At 38.7% G+C, this 17,497-nt stretch overlaps 1 protein-coding gene across 2 annotated transcripts; it reads left to right on the forward strand.

Moving 5' to 3' along the window:
* Nucleotides 1–8,365: 8,365 nt before the first annotated feature.
* On the forward strand, nucleotides 8,366–16,764 carry FGG (fibrinogen gamma chain). 2 transcript variants are annotated; one of them, XM_006727265.3, is made up of 10 exons: nucleotides 8,366–8,503; nucleotides 8,605–8,649; nucleotides 9,099–9,282; nucleotides 9,394–9,487; nucleotides 11,120–11,250; nucleotides 11,572–11,705; nucleotides 12,626–12,810; nucleotides 14,318–14,595; nucleotides 15,894–16,063; nucleotides 16,541–16,764. In XM_006727265.3, the coding sequence occupies exons 1-10, from the start codon at nucleotides 8,426–8,428 to the stop codon at nucleotides 16,553–16,555; spliced, it is 1,314 nt and encodes a 437-aa protein (XP_006727328.1). In that variant the 5' UTR covers nucleotides 8,366–8,425; the 3' UTR covers nucleotides 16,556–16,764. The 2 variants fall into 2 exon arrangements, with proteins under 2 accessions (XP_006727328.1, XP_006727327.1); XM_006727264.3 differs by lacking the exon at nucleotides 16,541–16,764 and having other exon boundaries at nucleotides 15,894–16,441.
* The last annotated feature ends 733 nt before the right edge of the window (nucleotides 16,765–17,497 follow it).

Consider the following 17,497-nt stretch of genomic DNA (forward strand, 5'->3'; position numbering starts at 1 on the left):
GCCCCAACCCCAGCCAACCTGGCCTTATCACAGCCGGCTTCCCAGGCCACCCTATCGGACTAGCCCTGGCTCAGCCTCTCTCATTCCCTTGCTCTTCTTTATTTTCCTTCACAGCTTTTGTCACCAATCGATATTATGTAATATATTGTTTATTGCCTCTTTCTCTCCACCAGAGTGTAAACTTCTTGACAGCAGAGGTGGTCTGTTTTGTTCATTGTATTGAACAAGGAGGGCCTGGCAAATAGTCCACACTCAATAAACATTTGATCTGAGAAGCCAGTGGAGGATCATCCAGGGACAGTGGGCATTAACTCTCTAACCAAATTTTGCATATTTGATTAAGCATTACTTTGAGAATTTTCCTAGGATAATTCTATACAGTATCTGGTCAGAGCCATATCAGGAAGATAGGAGGAGTGTGAGGACGAGGCCTTCCACACCCCTAATGAGATGATGCAGTATTCAACATATTCAATATATTGATGAAGTGCTAGTTGGGAAATTAACCTAAAAAAGCATATTGGGTGAGATCCAGAAGTACTGATATGAGAATATCAGGTGGCTTTCTAACCCAGAGGAATGCATGATTAAGCAATTGGTTCCCTGGATCTTGGTAAATAGGATTTCTTCTGTGTTGTTTATAAAAGATGAAACACAGTGTTCTGAATTTTGACTGATTTTGTGTCTTTATGGATGAGTTTGTCCTAGTTAGCCCTGAAGGCAGGTCATTTTTCAGTAACCTACTGGCACAGTAATTATCAACCAAGAATGTAGCTTACACTCTGGTCTTCCTTGCAAAACCTTCAGTAAATATTTGGGCTTTTGCAAATCGTATCTTTGCTTATCAAGTGGAGGTCACTGTTCTACCACTCAAGGTAAAGCATACACAGCAATCTATGTTTAAAGAAGGGCAATGCATGTCACCTTTCATAGATGAAGCCAGGTCCTTCCAAGTGTCAATACAAAGTTACCCTTTATAGACCGCATATTCTTTATGGGCTTAACTTTGAATTGAAAGGACTATAGTGCAGTCCCATTCAGGTAATAAACTAACACAAGTAGTTAGAATTTAAAACAAAGACACAAGTCTAATCAGTATTTTATTTGCTCTTATTCAAGATTGAAGGTCAGAGCAAATGCGAGCATTAAGCAAGATCAAGATGAATCATTTCATTTCTCTGATAGCATTTTCTATTCTCTCTACCCCCCCTCCTTCTTCAGGAATATATAATTTTTTTTCTACAAAGATAATTTATTTGACAAAATGACCAGAGTTCTCCTCAAACATAGTGCTGTCCCTTTCACCATAGGTTAGTATCTCTATTCAGAGGGTTAAAAGGTCCTGTCTCTCTAGAGCATATTTTTGCGAATGTTACTTGGCCCCTTTGTCATTTTTTTTTAAACCATACTCAGTTGTTCTTGCTATCTTCTGCTGATCACATTCAGTGGGGAGAATTGTTTCAAAGGGTGAGGGATCTCAAATGGTAGAATATGGTAGATTACATGAAGATAGAAAGCAGCAAACCAGGAACTCAGTAATAGAGACCAGTTTGGCACTTAAACCTAACATTGATTTGTCTGAATTCAGGGCAGTCTCAGAACATTTCTTAAAGTCCAGCGGTATTAAAAATGGCTTATTCTTGGCCATATTTGGCTCTGAATGCAATTCTGATTGGGATAATCCTTCTTTCTCTAAATTGCTTAATTTTCTAAAATCCCATCTATAGCACTTTTGAACATCCCTGCCCCTAGGCCAGATGTCCTAACTGATACTTGTGATGTAGCTTGATGAAGTTATGAAGCTCAAAACCCAACCTGTGCCTGCTGCCCAGCCCCCAGTGAGAACTCCATATTGCATGTCCCATGTTGTTTTTCTGACTTTGATTTACATACTGAAACTAAAAGCACATTGTTCAGAGCCTATCAAGAAAACATTTTCATTTTCACTTTCCCTGGACTATTTTTACAAACAAAGCAAATATACTAACTGATGAGGTTGTTTCCCTTAATGGGATATTTTTACAATTTGGCTGGGTTGATTTTCAACATGTCAACAGGTCATTTTCTTTCTGCCTACTTCGAGGAAATCCAATTCTGTGGAGGGAGGCTATAAATTGAGCTTGTACCTAAAAATAGTATATTTATTAGAAAAATAGAAATATCTGGGAGCTGGGTGGCTCAGTTGTTAAGCATCTGCCTTCGGCTCAGGTCATGATCCCAGGGTCCTGGGATCGAGCCCCGCATCAGACTCCCTGCTCAGCGGGAGGCCTGCTTCTCCCTCTCCCACTCCCCCTGCTTGTGTTCCCTCTCTCACTTTGTCTCTCTCTGTCAAATAAATAAATAAAATCTTAAAAAAAAATAGAAATATCATTGCTAGCATTGATCTGAGCTTCCTTGGACCACCTAATGGTTGTATCTTCCTTTAATCTACAGAGAGAATTTAATTCATCAAGTTTTATTCAACTTGAATGATGTAGTCAGCATTGAAAAAAGGCTTCCATCTAAAATTGGACTGAAAATTCAAGTATCATAAGACAATAAAAATCCAAGTTTAAGAAAGACTATAAAAGACTGCCTAGCCAACTTTGTCTCTAACTCAGAGAAGATAGGCAGATTAGATAGATAAGATAGAGGTAAATATATGTTCCTACAACCATACACGGACATACTTAGATATTTGTGCACATACATTATTTTTTTTTAATCCATAAACTTCACTAGGAACCCATTCTGTCAGTACATAACTTTGCTTCTCAAAATAACATCTTGTACCTGAATATTACCTTAGGTTAAGAAGAGCTTCATGATTCTATTTAGAGTCATGGTTAAGAGCTCAGTTGTTGGGCTCGTGGATTTGAATTTCTTTTCTGGCACAGTGACCTTGTGTAGGCCACCACAACCTCTCAAAGATTCTCTTTGCACATTTAAAAGGTGCAGATAATAATATCTACCTCTTCCACTTGTTATGAGGATTAAATGAGAGAATATACAAAATGGCAACAGCTAAACCACAGCATGACATCAAGCGTAAAGAAGATGGTCAAAATCTGTGGCTCTTTTTTTATTCCTGTATGTCTGTGTCACTTGTCACCAGGTCAAGAAGTCTTAAATTAACTCTACATAATCAAATACAAATTCAGAAAACAATTTTGGAGCACAGATGAACAAGGCAGACAAGGGGTTCATAGAGTAAACTATCAATATATGAAGACCATTAGCAGTAGATGTTGTATTTTCAAATCAGAGCACAAACAGTTGGGTAATAGGCAATTTGGGAGATTATTATTTCAATAAACAGACCCACTGACCTCTGAACTAAATGAAATGTTAATTTTGGCTTAAACACTACACAAGCTATTTCCTCAGAAAATGGACCTAGAAGTAGAAGAAATCTGACTTAACAAATATTCTTCTTTCCCGGAATTCATTAATCATTTATAATTTATCAGAGAAAAAAATGGCCCAAATGTGGAAGAGAATAACTAGTTAAAATTTAACAAACCTAAGAGATACCAGACTGAATGCAGGGCCAATGTAGGCTACTAAATCACTGTTGGTCATTTCCTCTCAAAGAGCATCTTATCTAATAAAATTCTGATTGAGATTGTGGCAAAAAGCAAGCCTTTTCTCTAAAAGTATGATTATGCATTTCAGGTCCAATGCAAGTCAGTAAAAGCCGAAAATACAAGTACTATACTTCTCAAGTTGGATATGATACAAGGCACCTGGGTGGCTCAGTCGGTTAAGTGTCTGACTCTTGATTTCAGCTCAGGTCTTGATCTCAGGGTAGTGAATTCAAAAGCCCCACATTAGGTTCCACACCCAGAGTGGTGCCCTACTTAAAAAAATTGGATATGAGCGAATGTCCAATTTCCTCAATTTAAGTGTCTATCAACCTTGTGCTTATGAGATTTTATATACGTGTATGTGTGTATAAATATAAAATTTAACACAGAGTAATGAATTGTTACCTTAAATTCAACAAAGCAACACTTGATGGTCTTCAGCAAAGAGAACCACTGTGACAACAGGCTCTGTCGGAACACATTCTGCATGAACTCTTGTACTAATAGGAAGTACACCTTCTCACAAGGCATGCAGTCCAGTTCCATTAGCATTTCATCTTGGAATGGCGGAATTAATTTTGATGGAATTTCCACCTAAATTAGACAACCAGATGCTTTCTTCTTTGGGGAGCATTACAGAATTAAACTGCGGTTAGTTACAATAGGTCATTTACTAAAGAAAACTTTCTATAGCCTGAACAACAAAGCTTGCTCCCCATGAGCCAAATCTACCAATAATGGTCAATCTTAGAATTTTATGAAATGAAGTACTTATTTTTACAAGTTCCAATTTTCACTTGAAAACATTTGGTAATTCATAATCCTTATAAGCATTTACTTAACACTTTCCATAAATCAGGCAATGTGCTCAGCACATTATTTCATTGTATCCTGGTAACAATCTTATGAAGTAGGCATTATATTATAAATATGATTTCTATTTTATCAACACAGATACTGAAACTGAGAGAGGTTAAGTGACTTGTACAGAGTGACATACCTTGTGGGTTGTAGAAATGGGATTTAAACCCAGGCAGATGGACTCCGGAGCTCTTAACAACTACGTATGCATATTCTCTTCAATAGGGCTACATTCTCCTGAGACGGCAATCCTTTTGTCATCTTTTATATTTAAATTTTTAAGAATCAAGAAATAGTTACTAATACAACAAATAAATCATTGTGAATGATCGTTAATTACATGTTTTAATCATATGTACTTTGGGGAAGTAAAATGTGCATAGATTCAAAATTCTAAAGATAGAGTATACAGAAAAAATGAAGCCTTTTCCCCAACTTTGTCCTTCATTCTTCTACCTCTGTAGACTCTAGTGTATAATCTTTAAATGATATTTGGTGTATATGCTAACATGCATGTATATATATTCTGTTGTCTTTTGTCTTTTGCCTTTTGTATATAGTGTTTTGTTTTGTTTGGCTAGGAAGTTTTTTTATGTAGTCAAAATTCAACAACCTTTTCTGGGGTTTTGTGTCATATTTAAATTGACCTTCCATACTCAAGTATTATGAATGATTTCTCTCATTATTTTTCTAGCATTTTTTTTAATTTTAATTTATTATGTTATGTTAATCACCATACATCATTAGTTTTTGATGCAGTGTTCCATGATTCATTGTTTGTGTATAACACCCAGTGCTCCATGCAGTAAGTGCCCTCTTTAATACCCATCACCAGGCTAATCCGTCCCCGAACCCCCCTCCCCTCTAGAACCCTCAATTTGTTTCTCAGTTCATAGTCTCTCATGGTTTGTCTCCCCCTCTGATTTCCCCCCCTTCATTTTTCCCTTCCTACTATCTTCTTTTTTTTTTTTTTTTTAACACATAATGTATTATTTGTTTCAAAGGTACAGGTCTGTGATTCATCAGTCTTACACAATTCACAGTGCTCTAGTATTTTTATATTTAAATATTTATTTAATCTGGAATTTTTAAAAAAGATTTTATTATTTATTTGAGAGAGAGGGAGAGCACAAGCGGGGTGAGGGGCAGAGGGAGAAGTGGACTACCTGCTGAGTAGGGAGCCCAATGCAGGGCTCCATCCCTGGACGCCAGGATTGTGACCTGAGGCAAAAAAGTCAGACACTTAACCAGCTGAGCCACCCAGGTGCCCATTAATCTGGAATTTGTTTTTGGCTTAAGAAGTTAGGTACACATGACACTTAATTTTTTTCCCCAGATAGCTTCCTAATTGTCCTAACACCAGGCTAATGCCATAACTGAATAATTTTAAAGGCTTACTTTCAGCCCACTTCAATTCAATGTCATCAAGTCATTACTGAGTGTTAAATATTGCTTGGTGCAATACTCATGAAATTAAGTTTACAATCTAATGAGGCAGCTACAGCATGTATATATACAACAGAAAATTGCTCTAAGTGCTATGAAAGAGGTAGAGCTGGCCTCCAGAATTGGGGTTTCAGTTTTGGAGGGGTAGGAATCATAAAACAGGGCCTTAAGGTTGTGTAGGATGCAGGAGTGTATATGAAGTCAATCCAGGCAGACAGAGTGACATATAATAGGAAGAACACCATGTGAAAGGTAGGACTAGATGGTGCATCCTAAGGGGATGTTACACAACTCAGTCTGGCTGGACTAAAGGGTATTGGAAATAGAATCAAGAGAGAAAGTGCAGTGAAAGGAAGGACATTTCTTATGTTTACATTCACTACCATAGAAGATAGGAAGTCATTAAAGGTTTTGAGCAGGTGAATGTCAGGATCAGAGCTACATTTATAGGAAGAGGAATCTGCCAACAGTGTGACAAATGGTTTGGAGGAGGAAGTGACTGGAATGTTGGAAGTGAAGTAAGTTAACAGGCAGTCTACACAAGCAGTGTAGACAAGAAATAAAAAGGCCTCCTCTATGGTGTTGGCCGTGGAAATAGAAAGTAGAAAGAAAGTAGAAGTGACAGTGGGAAAATAGTTTTAATAGCAAGTTTTGACAACAAATTAGATGAGTGATAAGGAAGGAGGGTGAAGAAGATGGGTTGGGGGTATGGTGATGTGTTTGGCAATAACTGGTAAGTCAGAGAGGACAGCTAGTAAGAGGGAAAGAAAAGGCAACACACTTGATTTTGTTATATTCACTTTGTTATGATGATTATGGATTATTTACCGAGTAGGAACATTTATCTGTTTTAAGTCAAAATGAATACTCCTTTGTAAGGATTAAACAACGAAGTGTTAGTATTTTTTTCAATCTAGATGTATTTCTTCCATTAATATATTTAATGAAAATTTGCACTAAGCTTGGTTTCAGAGGACAAAATGAGGGATAATAAAAAACAGGAGTATTAATAATAGTGGTAATGCAAATTATAAATTATCAATAAGAGATGAAGATAAACATGTTTTCCCAATATACAAGGAAACTCTAGGGGCAGAGTGAAAAGGGACAGCCCCTCCTCAATATCTCATTTTGCCCTTTTCCTCCAGCTATGCTTCTAGTCACATATATGGGATGTGGAGTTTCCTAGCCCCTATATCCAGGTTTTCCTCTGAGGTGACAAGATGGATCCTCAGGGAAAACAGAGTAGGCTCCAGTTTCCACTCTGTGGTAGATGTGGTGCCACACCAGCTAATTCTTCCAGGCAAAGGGAAGAGTGGAGCTTCAATGCTCACTGCAAATGGGAGAGCCTGTGAAAGTGGTCAACATACTGGTGAAGCTGGTCAAAAGGTACAAACTTCTGGTTATAAAACACAACCTGGGGCGGGGAGGGGAGGGGGGCGCGCCTGGGTGGCTCAGTCGTTAAGCGTCTGCCTTCGGCTCAGGTCATGATCCCAGGGTCCTGGGATCGAGTCCCACATCGGGCTCCCTGCTCCGCGGGAAGCCTGCCTCTCCCTCTCCCACCACCCCTGCTTGTGCTCTCTCTCCCTGCTTGTGTTCCCTCTCTCGCTGTGTCTCTCTCTGTCAGATAAATAAATAAAATCTTAAAAAAAAAAAAACACGACCTGGGGATTTAATGTACCACATGGTGACTATAGTTAATGACACTGCACTGCATATTTGAAAGTTGCTGAGGGAGTAGATCTTGAAAATTCTTGATAGGAGGGGGAAAAAAGTATTTTGTAACTACGTGTGAATGTTAACTAGACTTATGATGGTGATAATTTTGCAATATATACAACTATGGAATCAGCATGTTGTACACCTGAAACTAATGTAATGTTATCAATCAATTACATCTCAACTAAAAAAAGAAAAAACACAAAGAAAATGGTCAATACAGAGGGGCAGGAATATATTTCCAGGTCATTCATTCATTCCTAGGAATACTGCCCAATTGGGACCTGCTGCTTCCACCAGGCAGGCAAAGGCTCCTCCTGCCACAGCCCCAGGTTAAAAATAGGTATGTTACCTCCTCCCTTGGCCAAGAAAGGACTTGAGCTAAATAGGATTATGGCACCAGGCTTCATCTTCAGGTTGGGGCGGGTTTGTTCTGGTCGAGGTCAGCCCTCCGTATTTGCTCTCAGCCCCGTACTGGAAGAGGTTGCAACACGCAGCTTCCCGGCCCCCTCCCTCCGCACAGCAAGGGCTAATGCTTCACTAGCCTTTGCAGATGCATGTGCACTTCAGGGGGAGAAAGTTTGAGCCGAGCCAAAAAGGTGGAGCTTACACCCGTGTGCCAAAGCTGGGAACCTGACTGAGTATGGGGTGGGAGCCAGGATGAGGAAAAGGCTGGGAAAGACCTCCCCGCCGTGCTGGAAAGAAGGCCCCGTGATCAACCCCAGCCACTGGCCGTGCTGGCCACCCTTGGAGCTTACATAAAGGGACAAGTGGAGCCCCAGAGGCCACAGTGTTGACAGAACAGGGCTCGGAGCACCGGGCGCCCCGACACCATGACTTGGTCCTTGAAGCACCAGGGTTTGATTCTCTACTTCTATACTTTTTTACTGCTCCCTTCGACATGCCTGGCAGTAAGTATGCTGTTTCTAGAACATCGTTGTGTTACACGGACAGCTGAAAAGCAAGAAAATATATGATACACTAGTGACATCTCTGTGTTTTTCTCCTCCAGTACGTTGCTACCAGAGACAACTGCTGCATCTTAGATGAAAGATTTGTAAGTAGTTTTCATGTTTCTCACCGTGTGTGAAGTGGGGAGGGGCGGAGCAAGGAAGGGATTCTCTCACAAAAATCATTTGGCATTTTAAGGTTTTTGGAGCAGGGCGCGGGGGGGGGGGGGGCGCCTGGGTGGCTCAGTCGTTAAGCGTCTGCCTTCGGCGCAGGTCATGATCCCAGCGTGCTGGGATCGAGCCCGGCATCCGGATCCCTGCGCATCCGGATCCCTGCTCGGCGGGAAGCCTGCTTCTCCCTCTCCCACTCTCCCTGCCTGTGTTCCCTGTCTCGCTGTTTCTTTCTGTCAAATAAGTAAATAAAATCTTAAAAAATAAATAAATAATAAAACTTTTTTTTTTTTAAACATCGTCTAGGTCTTACCTGTTTTTATTAGTAGATTTTATGCAGTCTTTTCTTAAATCAAGATTTCTAATCACTCTGTTGTATTCTCAGGGTAGTTACTGCCCAACTACCTGTGGAATTGCAGACTTCCTGTCCACTTACCAAACCGGGGTAGACAAGGATCTGCAGTCTTTGGAAGAACTCTTCAGACGAACTGAAAACAAAACAGCGGAAGCTAAAGAAGTGATCAAATCAATCCAAGTCACCTATAACCCCAATGAGCCACCAAAGCCAAGTGAGAAACAAAATACTGCTGACTGAGACAATGTTTTGTGATGTTCCTTTGCTGTTGCTTCAGTGGCTCCATTTGCTCACATCTTCTTATGTCTCTGATCCCTTATTACAGACAGGATCGTGAGTGCTACCAAGGATTCCAAGAAAATGATGGAAGAAATTATAAAATACGAGGCATTGGTTGGATCACACGAATCGAATATTCGGTAACCATTTTTGTTTTCATTTACTCTCCAAGGTGGACTTAGTTTTTTTTCAATATTCCAAGCTTCAGTGGAAGTAACCTTTTTATTTTTCCGCACTTACAAAATCCAGTTGGCATTATGCCTGACCACCTTGAACACAGTGGAGGTAGGAGTTTTTAGTGCACTATGAACCGCATGGGGTTAGAATTGCTTTTTAATAATCATTTGGGAGAAAGGTGTTCTAGATGTTCTCAAATGCTGTGTTGACCAGAATTATCAAAGTGGTCACCCCTCACCCATCTTGGACTTACAACGTGAATTCAAACTGATGGGAACTTGGTTGTTGAAAATGAAATTCTTTTAATAAAAATGCCAACAAATCGGTGGTGGGGAATTAGTAAGCAGAGGTAGAGGGAGGATCTTGGCTACAATAGTATATTATATTGAAGGCAGAGCAGAAAAAAACGTTTTTTAAGAAGCCAAGCATAACAAAAATTGTGAACCACACTGAACCTGGAGCCTTGTATTCTCTCTTCACTTTAAAGTAAAATGTCTCTGTCGACAACTTCCCAGGGAATCACAGACTTTCTGAGCATAGGGTCTCAGATACAGTTTAGTTTCTTACTCAAATTTTTCCCCCTCAGTTGTTCTCAAAGTAGTGTAAGAAATTTGAGATAAATGGCAGCTGAAGTGATCCAGAAAGGATCTATCTTCTGTTTGGTATCAGAGGCCATTATTATTTTGGGGGTTATTATTAACATTATAATTTGCATTATTATTGCCCATCACTGAAGTTCAAGGAGACTATTGTGCAGAAATTTTCTAAGGCTAAGGAGAGAAAAAAAGTGGTCAAATAGTTTTTCTATTCTCTTTTACTTCAAAGAAAGATAAAATGGTCCATGCGTTGTAGATAGTTTTCTGTCATTTCTGAATATGTACAAGCAACCTGTGAGAAACTACAAAAACAGATTTTTACTTCCCTCAGACTCTTTCCAAAGCTATGTAAATGGAAACATTAAAAAGAAAGACAAAGTGTCTGTTGTTTTATTTTATGTAAAATAATGCCCCAGATTCATTTCCCATGTAAGTCACAGACTGAAGTCCATAAATAGATCCTTAGGAGATCTACAGTGAAAAGGAATAGCTTTGGCCCATGTGAATTACTGAGCAGAATCTTTCTTTCCCTGTGAATATTCTGTCCTAAGAAACATCAGGTGGTCTTCCTATTAACCAGGTTCCTCACTCCGTAGGTTATCTGCTGCCCTTTATGCAGAATGTTAAAAATCTGGTTGACCCTGGCACCTGAGTGGCTCAGTTGGTTAAGCAGCCCACTCTTGATCTCTGTTCAAGTCTTGATCTCAGGGTCTTGAGTTTCAAACCCCACGTTGGGCTCCATGCTGGGCGTGGAGCCTACTTAAAAAAAAGTTGGGATGACTGCTTAAGATGCCATCGTTTATTGACCAGGACTCTGTTATTTTCCTTCCCAAAAAGCTTAGAACTTTAACTCATTTCAATTCAGTAACATAATTTTATAACTTTTCCAAGAATGAAGCAATTTATCAGCAATTACTTCTTGAGAACATATTTTGTAAAGAAAATACAGAATTACTCATCTGAAAGGAATACTCCGTTAACTTATTCTTCTGCTTGTAGATTTTTACAGGAAATATATAACTCAAATAACCAAAAGATCAATAACCTGAAACAGAAGGTAGCCCAGCTTGAAGCAAAGTGTCAGGAACCTTGCAGAGACACAGTACAAATACATGATATAACTGGGAAAGGTAAGTGAAAGGCTTATATTGGAATGATTCTTATCACAGCAAATATATAAAGCAAAGGAGAATGTTTAGGAATGTATAGGAATAATTTGGAAATGTTTAGCAATTAAATCTAAAGGGTTCAATTGCTTAGACTTTTCTTGAGTAGCTAAAACTAGTTTGAAAGGAATGATGATGCGAGAAGTAAGAAAATGCTTCTTGGGATGTGAATAGTTTGCAACACTGTGAAAAGCTCATTATGAAGGCTGGTACAGTCTTACATGGATTTCAAACCACAGTAAAACTATTCTTCTCCTTCTTTTCCTCCTTCTCTGCTTCCTTCAGATTGTCAAGACATTGCCAATAGGGGGGCCAAGGAGAGTGGGCTTTACTTTATCGAACCTCTGAAAGCTAAGCAGCAGTTCTTAGTCTACTGTGAAATTGATGGATCTGGAAATGGATGGACAGTGCTGCAGAAGGTATTTCCCCTCCCCATGTGTATGTAATAAACACCAGATCAACTTCCACCCTATGCCAGAAACTTTTGCAAGCACTTTGTGAACATGAACTCAATTAGTCCTCACAATTCCCCAATTTTCCTATGAGGTACAATCATTACCTCTATAGAGGAGGAAATTTAGACACAAGAGGTTCAGCAACTTGCCCAAGGTCACATAATAAGTAACAGAGTCCAGATTGGAACCCAGGCAGTCTTGTTCCAATCTGTGCTATTGACTCTACACTATGTTGGCACTGATGTTCTAGATTCATGAGAGCATATAATCACAGTCTCGGAATGGCAAAGAACTAAAACGGACCTCTTGCATCCGGTAGATCAAGATCTAAGGCTGCCCATCACGAAAAGACAAAGTCCCCCAGAGGATACAGTTGGGCTATTCCAAGACAAGGGCCCTCTGTTGCCTCTGCCAGAGCCAGAGACCCATTGCAGATCCTTTAACCATCTGTTGATCTTTGATCACTGTTTCAACTAATCCTGCAGGGGGCGCTCAGAGAGAGTGAGTGCTGGAAGTGCTGTTTGGCATACACAGATTGAGCAATGAGTTAACCTTTCCACCATCAGTATAAAAATCAGCAATATCAAGTTGGGGTTCTGAAGTCCCTCTACGTGCCTTTTTAAAACTACCACTGATTTAGAATTTGCTATGTACCAGACACTCTTTTCAGTACTTCTCTCAATTCTCTGGTGTAATCCTGCAACAACCCTAAGAAATAGGCATCATTATTCCAATTTTACTGATGAGGAAACTAAGGCAGCTTGCCCAAGTTCACTTAGTAAGTGGTGGAATCATACTGTCCAGATTTTCAACAAGATATTTATAGCATATTCTTTATGTGCACTGATAATCCACTCCTTTTGTCCATACGATTGTGTACTTAGAGGCTTGATGGCAGTTTGAATTTCAAGAAAAATTGGATTCAATATAAAGAAGGATTTGGACATCTGTCTCCTACTGGAAACACAGAATTTTGGCTGGGAAATGAGAAGATTCATTTGATCAGCACACAGTCGGCCATACCGTACGCATTAAGAATACAGTTGGAGGACTGGAATGGCAGAACCAGGTACTCTTTAGAAAGGACTTCTGCTTTTTTTGTTGTAGACACTGTCTGGAATGTGCACTTTCAAATTATCAATAGGCCAATAGCAAAGACAGCCTGACAAATGCAAAAGGCACATCCAACTATTTTCCCCAGGAGTTGGTTTGGTTCTTGGGCAGTTCAAAGAGATAGGTCCCATCCAGGATGGAGAATGTTTTGGTGTAATCTGCTTACCCTGGAAACATATAGACTAATAGCTAATATTTACTGAGCACTTAATTTGTACCAGACAATGAGCATGAAATTAAAACTTAATCTAATCCAATTAATTATTTCATGAGGAAGATACTATTATTAATCTCATTTTAGAGATTAACTTTCCTAAGGTCATGTTGCTGGTAAACAGTAAAACTTGGATTTGAACTCAGGTAGTTTGACCCTACAGCCTGTCCTCTTAATGACTGTTCTGGTTGAAAAGTGAATCCAGACTTTTCAAATTCCCTGGTGCTTTAATGACAATTCATTCAGTCAATCCATGAGCTACCCTAAAATTAAATCAGCTAGCTCTTTTGGTGAGATAAAGTCCCCTCTATGCTCACAGTTACCTGGGAGGTTTGAGCGTAGCATTCCTAGTTAAAATTCAGAAAAACATCTAATCATTTTGTTATGTTTATGAAATAATGAAATATATTGTCTCCAAACATGTATTTTTAATCAGAAAGTACCATAGTCAGTAGACCTTCTCCTATGAGAACACCTCCCAATTTCCAAGTACTGGAGATTAAGGAAGAGGCTAAATATTTTCTGAAAATTTCTATTCATACACCAAAGCCCATTCTTTCCTGCACTCCATAGAATTCTGGCCCTTATTCACAACTTTTTCCCAGGAAAGAATCACTCTCTGGCCCTTATTCACAGCTTTTTCCCAGGGAAGAATCTCTCAAATATAATGACAGCTTATATTTTGTGGGCCACACAGGGGCCATTTCTTTTATGTGATGCTCTAGGAAGCCCTCCTTCTTGTCACTATCATGCTGCTTTGGGAAAGAAAAATCCCTTTCGGACCTCATCCTTCAAGATGCCACGAGTGGCTAATGGAGCTGAGTTCCTTCAAGTTTGGTGCATTAATTAATGATCACTCAGTGTCATTTGCTGTGGTTTATGATAACTCTGTGTGCAATGCTAAACACTTACTTAAAGGTGGAAAATACGAAATTAGTCAGATTCATCCACACACCTGGATTTGATATTAGGATTCTATAGGCAAAAAGCATTAAAATGGCTGATGTTTTTAGTTTTCACTGGGATGCCCTTAAGGCTTCTAGACTGATTCTGGGTGGTGTTGATGAGTTCTGAACTGGTTCACACATCCATCGCCTCTTGCCAGATTTGCAGGAAATTTGATTCAATGAGCACATTTCAGACTTAAGAAGCAAAGTTAAAAATTCCAAACAATTTTCCTGTGGAAAAGGGAACTTCTGAGAACCCTAATGGGGGCCAAGATATGATGTCTCTATTCCCTTCTTTATAGTACTGCAGACTATGCCATGTTCAAGGTGGGACCTGAAGCTGACAAATACCGCCTGACGTATGCCTACTTTATTGGTGGAGATGCTGGAGATGCCTTTGATGGCTATGATTTTGGCGATGACCCTAGTGACAAATTTTTCACATCCCACAATGGCATGCAGTTCAGTACCTGGGACAACGACAATGATAAGTACGAAGGAAACTGTGCCGAACAGGATGGGTCTGGTTGGTGGATGAACAAGTGTCACGCAGGCCACCTCAATGGAATTTATTACCAAGGTATGGCTCTCTTCCTTACATACACGAACGAGTGTATAGTTTATATTTTTATGAAAGGTAAAAAATAATATAAGAAAATGAGAAATAATTAGTACAGAGATTGGGGGCTTATTATATAGTTCTTCATTTTAAACCAGAATTGGATACTAAACTTAGACATAAATTGGCCCCTCTCTAAGAAATCCACCACTTACGGTTATGGTATCTCTTCTAGACTTCTACACTTATGTGTGATCTGGATGGACTAACATTATCATATTTATGCTTGTTAACACATGAGCCTTGTGCAGCTTCCCATGAGCTATGTGACAGATATAACCAGTGTGAAGGAACAGAGTTAGGAGCAGGGAAGTAATGGTAAAAAAAAAAAGCTTGAGAGAAAAGGAGTCCAGCCTGAAAAGTGTAGGCACTTATTTTAGAGAGGGGGGTAGCAAGCTGTAGTTTGCTCTAAGGCAGGAATACTTCTAAACACTAAACTTACTGACAAACGATTATTACTACCCAACAAGTATGTGTTGGGGAATCTCTACTGATTCTGAAAGATCCATTAAGATAAGCACTCTTACCTCTTCAGGGTACTGTGCTAGCCAATAGATGATTCTAATCCTCTTAAAAGCTATTTAAATTTACCTTTTGGTTTTCACAACGTTCTTTTTTTTTTTTTTTTTAAGAAACCTAAAATATCTTTGCACCTACAAACCACGACTCAGAATAGCCATGTTGATAGCCTATGGTACACTGCAGTATTGGACTTAGACAATCCTTTACAAAATTACATAAGATCTGGTGTCCAAGGACAAGGAGAAGGCAAATCAACGTAGTCTTCAGTATATAATGGAAATGTAAAATAACTTTCCAGAACTGTTTTCTAAAGTCCTATATTTTTTAGTGAAATTGTGTTTTTAGGTGACCTGAGGTCATATGATCAGGAATTGTTACTCCTGCCATTCTAACTTGCTTGTGGACAGATGGTCCATAATAGCTGATTCCAGGATGACTAAGCTCAGGAAGAGAGACTGATTGGGGAAATTTGGAGTTCTAGCCCTGTTAGTAGGGAACACATTTAAGTATGGATGTGATCAAGAAGTATAACACAGACATAAGAGGTTGGTTCATAATAAATGTACTTCAATTGTAAATTAGGATTTTAGGAATCTTTAGGGATTTTTCAGATAGTAGGTAATGATAAATTTGATGTAAGTGACAATGTATTTTGTAACAAACAGGCCATTCTTTACAGACTTCCTGAGGTAAGGAAATTCAAGAGCAATTATACATACATCTAAAATTTGTTTTAGGTGGCACTTACTCAAAAACATCTACTCCTAATGGTTATGATAATGGCATTATTTGGGCCACTTGGCAATCCCGGTGGTATTCCATGAAGAAAACTACCATGAAGATAATCCCATTCAACAGATTAGCCATTGGAGAAGGACAGCAGCACCACCTTGGGGGAGCCAAACAGGTTGGACCAGAACACCATGTTGAAATAGAATACGACTAAGTCATTTTACCCTGAGAATTAAACTGTTAATTTCTGTTAGTCCACAAAGTTTCAGTCATTTTTCTGAAAGTTTCATTTTCTCTTATTATATTTATTAATTTTAAGTCTTATATGGAAACTAAAACTCACTTTGGATTATATTCCAAATTACTGAACTCAGAGTTTTTTAAAATTTGTTTATTTAAGAAAAGAACATTTTAGCTTATTTCTTAAATATATAATAATAAAAGTGTTGCCATATTTTGCATTTTAATGATAACATGTAATTTTGTCTTGCTGATTTATTTGTTTATATTATTTCTTAAATGTTTTAGTTTAATAAACTCAGAGTAAATTCCAGCATTTCAAATGCCTAAGTATTTTTTCCATGTCATTCATCTTTCATTCTTCTTTTTAAATGGAGAGAATTATATCTTTTTATTTTTGTTTTGGTCATAGGCTGGAGACATTTAAAAGACCATTTCAAAAGTGATCTGCTTTTTTTTAAAGGACTTTATCTGAACAGAGAAATATAATATTTTTCCTTTGGGACAATGGACTTACAAAGCCTCACTTCATTTTAAGAGTAAAAAGAACCCATGTTGGGAACTCCACTAACAGTTTTGTGCTCGTGATAATTTATCTACATGCCATTTCAATAAACATTTTGTTTCCTAAAACTAGATACATGGTACCTTTTATTGATCATTAAAAACCATCATTTTCCTTCAATTCAGTAATTCCAAGTGGGCAATCGTTAGTAGTTGCTGAGTTCTTAGTTTATACTGAACTTTATACTTGACTCTGAGGGAGTTATAAAGAAAATGGAAATCACAGCTTTTGTCCTCCAGGGGATATAAGACAAATACCGGAGAATACAGTTTAGGCCTAAGAGACAAAATTTGGTATAAGAACATAAACACAAGTCACAATCACATAACCAAGGTTCATGGTACCCAAAATACAACTGGACCTATAGGGTTGTTTGGGGATTTTCTCAGAAAAACCTTTTAGCTCCAGACCCCTGTAGCCAGATGTGGGCACCTTGGGAGGACTGTACGCAATTCAGAACAGCGAGCCTTAGGCAACAATCTGCTCTCTCTCTCACTGGTAACTGATGAGGTGAGTGGAATGGAACCATAACTTCATTCTGAATCCAGGGATATTGAGATTTTAGCAGCCAGAGATAGGAATTGGCAACTTTCTGTAAGGAATAGCAAAGTCTATGTAAGTTGGCATAAAGTTGACTATGTAAAGTAATTGACTGATTTCATGAGCGGAGGATCGGTTTTATAGTCCTCAGCTTTGGCTTTGGATTGTCTTCCTTTCCACAATTTTTTCCCTAATTTTCTCACTTCCTTGTTGTCATGAGTCCTGATTTTAAAATACCCTAATGAGGAGTTAAAAGCATTAAAT

This window comes from Leptonychotes weddellii, chromosome 2 (genome assembly GCF_054177405.1).
Source record: "Leptonychotes weddellii isolate Sample4059 chromosome 2, ASM5417740v2, whole genome shotgun sequence".
NCBI lineage: Eukaryota > Metazoa > Chordata > Mammalia > Carnivora > Phocidae > Leptonychotes > Leptonychotes weddellii.